We start from the raw sequence: 11,785 nt of genomic DNA, 5'->3' as shown, positions 1-11,785 counted from the left end.
ACTTCTCCCCCCCGTTTTTCGGCCCACCCGCCTCAACCCCCATATGCCTGGTGGAACATCTCTGTCTTACAGGCTCAACAGAAAGATAATAAATTGAGCTGGGCCCAGGGCTCCACAGACAAGAGAGTTCCACCAGGTTGTGGCCGGGACTGAGGAAGTCCTGGCCTGGATGAGTCAAGGCGAGCCTCCCTAGGGCCAGGAAACACATGGCAAGAGGTGGTCCCACAGGTATGCTAAGGGTTTTAAAGGTTAAAACCTTGGTAGGTAAAATAAAGATAAAATCTATTTTCCTTCCCCAAGTGTGTGTTCATTGCTTCCATATCCTTTAGAGGAGCATTGCTAATATATGGAATGGGTAGGGAAGTCCTAGTAATTAAGGAGCTGTGTGTGCATGTTGGAGCTTTGGCACCTGCAAGGGATGGCTGAATTTCAGCAACTGCTTATATGATTCTCCCAAGATACTAAGGCTGGAAAACTTGTTTTAAAAAGATGAGGTTGTCAAAAAATCTAAATTGTGCCCCTATGTGGAATTCAAGAACAGCGTACTTGGTGGTTGCCTTTCTATGCACTCTGGCTGCCAACACAATTAAAGAGCAAACACAAAGGTGAACCGAAGAAATAGTTTTACATTTCCCGTCTTACAAATCTACTACAGCAAGAGGCTTTACAGAATACTGCAGCAATTAAACGAGGCAAACACAACTTATCCAGCTATTGTTTATCTCTTGAGATATTAGTCATACTTCAGCCCATCAGATCAACAGCTCAGTTCCTAATAAGATGCATGGAATTTTGACCGTGCAGTCTAATCCTATATAGCTTACACAGAAGTTTCACCCTGAATTAAACTGCATTTATTGCTAAAGATGTATAGGATTGTAGCCTTATGGGGTATGTGTAACTATGAGTCTTGACTCTTGAGCTCTTATGTTTTCATCATGGCACCAGAGTTTCATCCCTTACTATGTTGTACATGTCCTTAAACCAGGCCATTTGACTCAGATGGCAAACAGCTTACATCCTTCTATAAAAGGAAACTTTCCTTCTGAGCCCCAGTATGTAGTTGAAAGAACGAACCCTTGACTCGTACCACAATCAGGAAAAACTTGCTATTGATATGACATTTGTAACCAGAAACTGTTAGGCAAAAGCTCTTCAGCCTCAGGTCTTGGTGAATTTCCAAAGAGAGGGAATCTAATAATAGGTCAGCCTCAGAGATTGAATATGAATCTGGATTATTCTACTTCAGTCTGCAGATGGGGATTTCAACAGTGAATAAAAGCTGTTCTATACAAAAATAAACAGTACATACTGATAATTAGCATGGACAATGGTCCTAGCCTAGCTCTCTCTCCGAGTCATATTTTCCAGATGGAGGAATGTTTTTCTTTCACAAGCACACCATTCCATCATGCAAGGCCCACCAGCAATCTGGCACAGTACATTCAAGACACAAGTTTATTAAAACATCAGCTATGTGTAAGAACCTGACCTTAAGCAGTAGGGTAGGATTTAAGTAAGATTGATTCTTATTTGTGAAGGTATTTGGAATGAACCTGACCTGATTTATGCAGTTTATTCCCGTTTCTTTAGGCCAGAGGCACAGCCACCACAAAACACATATAGTCTGGAACTCTTTTATTAAACAGTAAAGGCTAATACAAAGGTGAAACTGGCAACTTCTTAGCTGCCTTCATTCATCTTCTTTTTTCCCTTATAAAAATATGTTTTCTGCCACAATAAGGGGAGAGATTTATTATTTGGTCATCCAGAAATAACAAAAAGCTGTTCTCAACAACCTAGCATAAAAGTCAGAACACTTTAAACTAAAACTACAATGTAAGTGGAAAGTCTAAGCTGCATCAGTAAGCTGATGCCCACTGAATTACACAAGAATAATGTGACAAAATTACCACTTTCCACACTATCTCCAATTTAAGAACTTCCTGTAGGGATAGAATATTTAAAAACTGAATTAAATAATGCATACAAAAATATATACGCACATACACATTCATTGCCCTAACCTGGCAAATGCCTTCGATGCAAGCGGTATCAATGACTTTAAAGAAAATGCTTGCATTAAAGGCACTGCAGATGAAGGCATTAATACAGTACAAGAATCAGAGGTAACAATCCATTTTGTCAACTTCTCACAGCTTGTGCTCAACCTTCCGTTTCACATAAAACAATTTAAGATTCCTGTGGATAATATGCAGCCCAGACAACAAACAACATCGCCTGCCCTGGTTTTAAGGCATTTAATCAGTCCCTGCTTTGCACTGCTTAATGGTACACTCTTCTACAGTCTGAACAGTCTGCAGTTTCCAAGAAACGAAGCTGAGCATGACAGAAGCAAAAAAGTTCTCTCTTTATACAGAGGCACTCTGTATTTTGTGCACTTCTCCAATGAGAATCTCTGCCATTTGTATCTCTGACGTCTCGCCGAGCAATAGCCCATGTTGCGGTCATGAAAATTAGCAACACCAGCTCATGATATGTATGTCCTCCAAAGAGCAGCCATCTGAGTGCTTCAAGAACAGTAGCTCCTTTTTCCTTTACAAACACCGGCTTCGAGAGTAGTGCTAAATATATATGAGGAACTGCTGTGTAAAAAATGCCATCGCCTGACTTGCTCAGTAAATACACTGACTTGTAAAGCTGCCAGACTTCCACTCATCCCAAATCTTTGAAGACAGAGACACTGTTCAGCTGATTCCTGCAAATCAGCAAGCCATCTTTTCTCAGAGGAGACGTCCAAGCTCATGCTTACCCAGGGGTATGTATTTACAACTCATCCCCCTCCCTCCTTTTGTTAACTAGAAGCTACCAACTGTCCACTGCTCAGGTTTTGGAGTTTAAACACGCTCTTGTCTTGCTCCACCGTCGTTCATGTTCTACGCCGTTTTGCAGCACTTGGACTGGAGGGATTGCTGTTTGTGTTTAAGACCTTCTCGGTGACTCTGTTCCGCTTTCTCTTATCTGCTCCTTCTTTGGATCCAGATTCAGAAAAGGTTCTTTCTTTCTCCTTGGTGCTTGGCTTTTCAGCTGTTTTCCCCAGGCTTCCCATAGACGCATATACTGAAGAAAGATGAAAAACAATTACATGATGAAATAAATATCGCACATCTACCAATTATGGCTACAGCCTAACAGCGGATCCACCAGTGGAGCTATTCTCTGCATCACTGAAATCATTTGTGTTCCATATTTCTCCATCCACACAGAGGGGTTTGTTATGATCACAAATCTACTTGCATTTGTTGGCTCAGGTTCTCTTCGTCAGATGCATGGAGGGCAGAAAGAAACTGGTCAAATATAGAGGAGGAGAGAGGAGAGGAGGGATGATGTTGGCTCAGGTATACTTTTTGTCAATTTTTACTCCACTGGAGTTGGTAAGCACTATTACACCGCCACAACATATCACTACTTAAGCGGTTAATGTTCGCATCTCCCCAAATGTCAAGGAGATCCAAGAGCTCCCAGGATATTACCCAATAATGGAAGTGGCAGCAATTCAGACTTGTGTAATGGTGTAATTAATAGCAACGATACTAAAAATGTGAAAAAGGGGTGACTGCAGCAGGCAGTTTGGAGGCTGATCTCTAGAACTATTTTCTGACACATGGAAACATGCGTCTATCCTGAGAAGATGGTGAAATAATAGTGCAAAGTCCGTCCGCATACCAGAGAGATTTTGCTTCTATTCTGCATTAAAGCAAAACAATCCTAAAAAGAGCAGGGTCATACTGCCCATCTTCACACGCACCTGCCTCTTTCCAAAGCAGCATGGGAAATGACTCCCAGGATGCTTTTACCCAGAAGACTTCGGGATGTCAGACACACCGATTGAGGACATGTGATTTCCCCACAACCCGTATGGAGACCATGCTGATCTAACCTGAGACCAAAGAGCAGCAAAACCACGGCAACTAACTGTCATGCAAACATCCCAACATGACTGCAATCTGGCAACTTGTTTTTGTAGTATCTTTCTTCCTCCTCGTCCAGTTTAGAACCAAGCCAATGGCAGAGGAAACATCTGCATTTTACTGGCAGCCAGTTTCCCTACACTATAACCAGTCCATATTATAAATATGAAGTTCTCATCCATACAATAATGTGGTTAAGAACCAGGACTCAGGAATATTACTGATCTTATAGATGACCTGGTCTTTCATGGACTAAAATTAATCATTCTTACCTTCGTCGGGACCTGTATGAGATTCCATCTCTTCCTTTATTTCTTCTTTCACATCATCTTCAATCATCACTTTACCTATAGAGGCAATTATGAGCAAGTGATGGCAGAGTACGCATTGATAACACATTCAATTTCCCCTTACTTGTATTAAAGTGCACAGGACCTGCTATAAACGTGCTCAGTCCTACACTGCATTAAAGGAGATCGCCGCCACTCAATTCCCATGCCCTCAGTCAAGATTCTTGCAAATCACTTATAAGTAAAATACCATAGATCCAGAGGAGTTAGCCGTGTTAGTCTGTAGTCGCAAAATTGACACATCTGACAAAGAGAACTGTGATTCTCGAAAGCTTATGCTACAGTAAAGTTGGTTAGTCTTAAAGGTGCTACTGGACTCCTTTCGAAGTAAAATACCAGAAAGCTTAAGATAGTGGCTGACAAGACAGCAACTAAAGTGGGGAAAAGTGAACATGTAGTAAGGAAAATAGATCAAGATGGGTAGCTGTGTTAGTCTGTCTGTAGCAGTAGAAAAGAGCAAGAATCCAGTAGCACCTATAAGACTAACAAAATGAGCTGAAGAAATGAGCTGCGGCTCACAGAAGCTCATACCCAACCACAAATTTTGTTAGTCCTATAGATCTAGTAAGGAAGGTAGAGGGAATTTCCCCTTAAAAATTAAATGCTGTGGCCATTTTCAATCTTCTGAAACCTGAGAGGACTTGACCAAACATTTTAAGCCTTTCTTTTTGGGGGAAAAAAAAAGAAACTTCCATACATGAAAGTAAGTTTACTAGTTCACTATATGATCGTAAGTCCCAAATGTTTAATTAATGGTATTTTTAAATGTAATCCTTGTTCTTACAGTCCAGTACGTAACCATCCACTGCCAAACAAACTTTGCTTAGTGGAGTGGTAGGATACAGGCTAATGAACTTCTCATTAATCGCAACGCTCAACATTTTCAAGTAATGTAATCTGACAACCACAACAAGGTCTGGTATGTCAGTAAAAAGGAAGGGGGGGAGGGAGGCAGGACCTTTTCTGGAGCGGTTTTGGCCTTTGAGGGAGGTCTCACCAGTGCCACGCCAGCAGCAGCCACCAAGCGATTTGCTACCATTCAATCTGCATGACTCACCTGGCTGGTTTCTACTCTGCAACAGTGGCCACTCATGAAAGCCAGTGTGTAAGTTGGTTAGTTTCAGACTAGGATCTCAAATCCCCCTTTTGTGGTGGAAACTCACTGCAAGACGACTGGGCAGTTACACATTCTCAGCCCAACAAATTTCACAGGCTGGGGTGGATTCACCATTAAGAGCAGCAGGATGCCTCCTGGTAGGCCAAAGGCAGCCCCACACACCTGGACAGGGTCTTCGGGCGGGAGGCTCAGGCAGACTGCTTCTTCCTCTATCCCTCCCTCTGTTTGGGCTAGGACGGGCTGGGGGAAGGGGCCTTTCCCCCATATTTTTCACTCCTAGTCAGCCCCTGGTCACAGGGTTATTCTTATGATAAAATGAAGAAGAGGACCTGCTTCAGGTCCCCGCGGTGCAGAAATGTGGATACAAATGGACTAAATAAATAATAAATATAGCTGGAGATGGGAGGCAGGCAAAAGGTAGATTGGTGGATGGATGGGAAGGGAGCAGGGAAAGGTGAGGATATGGGGGTTACCAGGGAGAGGGAAAAAAGAGATTGTGTGAAGAAGAAGATAGAGGAGAAAATGAGTTGCCCCTTCAGAAGTCCTTGCATGTTACCCACAGTACAACTTGGTCTGGCACCTGACACCATGCAACTGGGCACAGTTTCCCCAAATAAAGACTACCAGGGGTAGGGAAGGAGGGAAAACAGAAGACAAGAGGTAGATAAAGGTAGGTTGGCTGGTGGGTGGGAAAGAGAGAAAAGGCAGGAAAAGGAGAGAAGCTATGGGGGCTTTGGGGGAATGGGAAGAGGAAAGAGTGAGGGAGGGGGAAATAAGTCCTTGCAGGTTCCTGCTTGTAATGATATAAATACTAATTATATAAATATTAAGAGATACTGTTTTTTTTTAAAAAACAGCTATCAAATCTTACCTTCTTTTACCTCATGAATAATATCTTCAGGGAGGATGAAATTTTTTTCTGAATTTGGGAAGGGAAGAATCTCAGACTCGTGCTGAGAAATTAAAAAAAACTCATTAAATAACACGATTACATGAACAATTCACATTTTTAAAATAAATGAAATGGCAATCATAACCATCATAACAAAATTAAGAATAATATGTTTACCCGAGAAAAAATGATACTGTATAACAAAATTGCACCAGTTTAGGACTACGCATCGCTCTAGTCCTAAGAATAGTACCTGCGAACTCCCTGTTTGGTTTTTAACTGGAACTATCATTCAGCTATGGATGAATGTTATGGCACATAAGCATTTGGTGGAAACTACGAAGACTGAAAGGGTACACAGGCCACATAGATCAGAAATATACCGGAACAAGCAGGAACCCATAAAACTTGTGTGTGTGTGTGTGGGGGGGGGGGTCCCATCCTCCCCAGGGCTGCCCCCCTGCCAGCCAGCCTGCCTGGACAGCTGCTGTGACCAATGGCTGCCTGGCTCCAGCCACCGCCCCCCCCACTACTGTCCTGGCATTTGTGGAGGCAGCTCTGGCTTTCCTTCCCCCCACCTGCCTGGTACAGGCAGTCACAATTTTGGCTCTCCCTCTTGTCTGCTCAGCTTAGATGGCTTCTCCTCCTTCCCCCACAGCCACCACAAAGCAAGTGCAGACAACTTTTCTCTCTTTGGGGATGGATTTTAAGGATTTTCACATTTTTCTGCAAACCTGGGTGATCCCCCAAATCTGTGGAATACCCCCTATCTGAACATGGCCCCATTCTCTGGGCCTGTCAGTCCACATGGGGACCAAATTCACCAGTAGATATGGTATGTAGCAAACGGGCCTCCAACTGGCAGATCAACAGCAGTTCGCCATCTTCAGTTTCTGGACAGGCAACACTCACCAGGGCTTGCATATCATACATCGTGCTCAGGTGATCCCAGATTACTCTGGAAGAAATCTGCCTCCCAATATTCTGACTGAATTTATCTCTGATGCAGATCATATGAAAGTGGCGATTCACTCCTGAAGGAGAGAACAAGAGTAAGAAAAGAGAAAAAGAAAACGATCTTCAGAGAGGGGCCTTTTGCACTACACCACAATAGAGCCACAACGATCTGATTATAGAGATGTGGGCTGTGGTTCCTATATGGAAAACATCTCAAAGCAGATGGAAAATACAATTAAACAAAAATGAGACCATCACAATACAACACTCCACTGGCAATATTACTCATAGACTGATCCTCTCCAGGACTGTAATGCCCCAAAGTCAACAGGCCCTTGAAGAAACATTAATACGGATAGGCCTGCAAACAGCCTATCATCTGCTTGCCAGTGGAAGTTAAGAGCTGCTACAAAGCAAAAAAGCTTCTACACATAACCGGTGTTTTATGTTTTTCTGTGTTGCTACAAATGACTTCCATAGGTATATGTCGGAGGTGAGATAATGAATATTTGCAGAGCTAGTGCTTTTTATGGACTTCTTTGCGAAGTTTCAACCATCCACCTGCAATGCAATCTCGACTAGTTCAAGAACCACTACTCAAAAATGTATTTCTTTTAATTTTCCGAAACAGCTTTATAGAAAAGCATTTAGCACCAATTTTGAAGCAGCCATTAGTGCTGCTGCATTTGGGTCAATAAAGGATTCATTCATTCACTTTTCTTATTCAGGAGCTGTCTTAGCATTTCTGAGAAACGAGAAGGGGACATATCTATGAGCTTAATGCAGTACTGTCATCAGCGTTCTGTCTAAAGAGTTTATTTAATGTCACCTTAGTATACAAAATAGCTTCTCCAAAGATATCATACCATAGCAATATTTCCCCACAATTTCACCCCCTCTCCCCTCCCATTTCCAGGAAAAATTCGTAAGTGGAAGCTCCTTAGAGAGAAAAAAGAGAGTAAAAACAGCACAACCACATGCATCTTCTACATATAAATGCTAAAGTATTTAATGAGAATATTCTCAAAGGAAGTGTACAGAGGACTGCAGCCTAACTAGGCAATACATCCCACCAATTTCAATGGGGCTGACCTGTTTTTTAGAATAACATTGGATAAAGGATAAAGCCATGCAACCTGGATCAATTGCTAAGGGATGCACACATAATCTTTGAAGCACGGACACAGCAGCCTTAAGCATAAAGGTTAGAGATAAATTCAGAGCATGGTGCAATGGTTAGAGTGGGGGGGGGGCTGGGGAAATGCAGGTTTGCCCCAAATCATAGCGGGCAACCCATAAGAGGTAATTTTCTCTCAACCTAGCCTACCTCACAGGGTTGTTGCGAAACTAAAATGGGGGGGATCGAAGGTGCAGCAGTATGCATGGAGGAAGAGTGGGATTTTTTTAAAAAGCACCAGATAAACAAACAAACAATCTACCTTAGCTTGCAGAAAGGAAATAAAATTGATTTTTATGATGTTTTACATTTGTATTTCATGTAAGCTGCCCAGAGCCCATTTGCAACGAGAGCGGGGTATACATTTAATTAAATAAATTTACTGATATTTATATGACTGCTTTGAATTTAACTATTTTAACTGTTTTAATCGCTTACTTGTTTTATTGCATATCTACATCCAAATGTTATGAATCTGCTCTGAGCGGGTAGAGCGAACTACAAATTAAATTAAGTCAATAATATATAAATAAAAAGAATGACGGAGAGGTTTTATTAAAACGCTCAGCAAAAGATAACAGTGCCTTTTGGTCTCTTTTTCTCTCGCACTCTCACAAATACGATTATTAGGATACACAACCAACGTCCTGAAGAACCAATTCCAGCAGAAAAAAGAGCGCAAACCCGCATACACCCAGAGCCGCCCTCTCCCGCGTTCGCACTGGCCCCCGCGGAGACGCCCCCCGCTGCCCATTCCCCTTCCCCGGCCGGCGCCTCTACTCGAGCCCGCGGCTTGGCTGCGGCCTACTCGCCCCCGTCTCTCACCGACGGGCTTGTGGCCCAGCATGGCGTGAAAGAGGCACACCTCCACCTCGGGGCTCCAGACCACGGGCACCGGCGGCACGGGCAGCGGCGGCGGCAGCGGAGGAGGAGCCGCGGCGGCGGCCGCCAGCGCGGCCACTGCGGCGGCGGCGGCCGACGAGGCGATGGTGGGCGTCGTGGGCGCCGCCTCTTCAGCCGCGGCCTGCAAGGCCGGCTCGGGCGGCGCCGACACGGAGAGCGGCCCGACCAGCGGGCACGGCGGGGGCTTCACGTCGGCCGCCCCCACCGAGGCCTCCGCTTCGCCCATCATCGCGGCGGCGGCGGCCACGGAGCCAGACCAGGCGGCCCGGCGAGAGCGGAGCGGAGCGGCCCCTGGCGGCCGGCCCGGGCCCTGCCAGCCAGAGGAGGGAGGCCCTCTGAGGGGCGTCAGCCTCGCCTCAGATTCCCGCCCTCGTATCGCGCCCTCAAGCTGTGGCTATATTCTAGAATAAAAAGGGGCTTCAGCCCTCGTTGTTTCGCCATGGGATGAAATCACGCTCTCTACACATGCTCAGGTGCTGTAGGGGGCCCTTGCTGTGCCTCCATGAGATGAAATAATTCATTGAGTCTTCATGGGATGAAAACACGCACTCTGCACATGCTCAAGTTCTGTAAGGAGGAAGCCCTCATTGTGTCTCCATGAGATGAAATCATGCATTCTACACATGCTCATGTTCTGTCGAGAGAAGCCCTCACTGTGCCTCCATGGGATGAAATAATTCTGAGTCTTCATGGGATGAAATCATGCACTCTGCTCATGCTCAGGTTCTGTCAGGGAGAAGTCCTCATTGCATCTGTATGAGATGAAATCATGCACTCTACACATGGTCTGGTTCTGTAGGGAGAAGCCCTCTGTGTTTCCATGGGATGAAATGACACACTCTGTACATGCTCGGGTTCTGTAAGGAGAAGCCCTCATTGCATCTACATGGGATGAAATAATTCATCACGTCTCCAGGGCATAAAATGATGTATTCTGAATATGCTCAGGTGCTGTCAGGGGGAAGCCCTCATTGTGTCTCCATGGGATGAAATCACACATTCTGTACAGGCTCAGGTTCTGTCTGGGTGAGGCCTTCATACCACATTGTGCCTCCATGACAATGAAGTCATGCACTCTGCACATGTTTAGATTCTATCTGGGAGAAGCTGTCGTTGCATCTCCGTGGGATGAAGTCATGCACTCTGCGCATGCTCAGGCTCGGTCTGGGGAAAGCCCTAATTGTGTCTTCACTCTCCAGGGGCATGAAATCTTGCACTCTGCACATGCTCAGGTTCAAACACTCACTTCTTGTCGCCATGGGGAAAACTCTCTGCATAACTTAGGGGCAGGCATTTTCCTCACAGCCTTGACAGGGTTCTTTCTCCCTCTGCTGTGTGGATAAAATGGAGGAGGGGGGAACCATATGCAATGAACCTGACGAAGGGCGGGATGAAAAAAATGTGATATGTAGGCTTGCTGAGCCCCAAGTGGAGCCTGGAGATATCCTGGAATTACAACTGATCTCCAGAGACATGATCCCCTGGAGGCAGTGGCTGCTTTTGAGGGTGTGTGGAGTCTATGGCATTACAGCTGTTATGAGACCACTCCCCCTCCCCAAACTCTGCTGTCCCCAAGATCCCCTCAAAAATCTCCAGGAATGTTCTTATCTGGAGTGGCAAACCTCAGTTTCAGAGTTTACGGCACTGCAAGCATATGCCACAGACTGGCACAAACAGCAGCGTTCAAGCGCAGAAGAGACCAACGTTTTATTTCATGACTATATTTTTATCCCCTAAAGTTGCCAACTTCCATGTGATGGCTGGAGGTCTCCTGGAATTACAATTGGTCCCCAGGCAACAGAGATCCATTCCCCTGTAGGAAACGGCAGCTGTGGAGGGTAGACTTAGGGTTGCCAGCCTCCAGGTGGTGGCTGGAGATCTCCCAGAATTGCAACTGATCTCCAGGTGACAGAGATCGGTTCCCCTGGAGAAAATGGCTGCAGCCAGTTGAAATCCTCCCCCTCCCCAAATCCCTCCCTTTCCAGCCTCCACCCCCCCCCCCAAATCTCCAGGAATTTCCCAACCAGGAGCTGGCAATCCTAGGGAATCATGTCCCAATCCCACCTTTCCCAGGCTTCACCCCCAAATGTCCAGGAATGTCCCAAGCTGGAGCTGGCAACCCTATTATTCTCCCCCTTTCCCTCAAAGCACGAGGCACATTGCTCTCCCCTCCTCCATTTTATACTCGCGACAGCCCTGTGAGGTAGGTTAGGCGGATAGTGTGATGAATCTAGGGTTATCAGAGTTAGCTGTGTGAAGATTCGAACCTGATCTTTTCCAGATCCTAGACCAATACTCCTCCTAACTACTCCACCACTATGCTCTGGATTTCTCTTCATCCCTTTACTGCTTGCTTAGAAGTGCTGTGGTAATATTTGTACCGCTACAGCATGGTTCAAAAGGAGAAAGGGTACATTGGGATGTTGGGGCTGTGGGGCAATTGCTGTAATGCCGTTG

General features: G+C 45.2%; 1 protein-coding gene across 1 annotated transcript; it reads right to left on the bottom strand.

The window, feature by feature from the left end:
* Positions 1-1,623: 1,623 nt before the first annotated feature.
* MRGBP (MRG domain binding protein) lies at positions 1,624-9,600 on the bottom strand. Its single transcript, XM_054979263.1, has 5 exons — positions 9,251-9,600; positions 7,204-7,325; positions 6,271-6,352; positions 4,205-4,279; positions 1,624-3,081 (listed from the first exon to the last, which is right to left on the bottom strand). The coding sequence occupies exons 1-5, from the start codon at positions 9,555-9,557 to the stop codon at positions 2,891-2,893; spliced, it is 777 nt and encodes a 258-aa protein (XP_054835238.1). The 5' UTR covers positions 9,558-9,600; the 3' UTR covers positions 1,624-2,890.
* Between the last annotated feature and the right edge of the window lie 2,185 nt (positions 9,601-11,785).

Source organism: Eublepharis macularius, chromosome 5, assembly GCF_028583425.1.
Source record: "Eublepharis macularius isolate TG4126 chromosome 5, MPM_Emac_v1.0, whole genome shotgun sequence".
In the NCBI taxonomy this organism is placed as follows: Eukaryota; Metazoa; Chordata; class Lepidosauria; order Squamata; family Eublepharidae; genus Eublepharis; species Eublepharis macularius.
The sequence above is the reverse complement of the archived record's forward strand: the minus strand, read 5'-3'. Positions and strand labels throughout refer to the sequence as shown.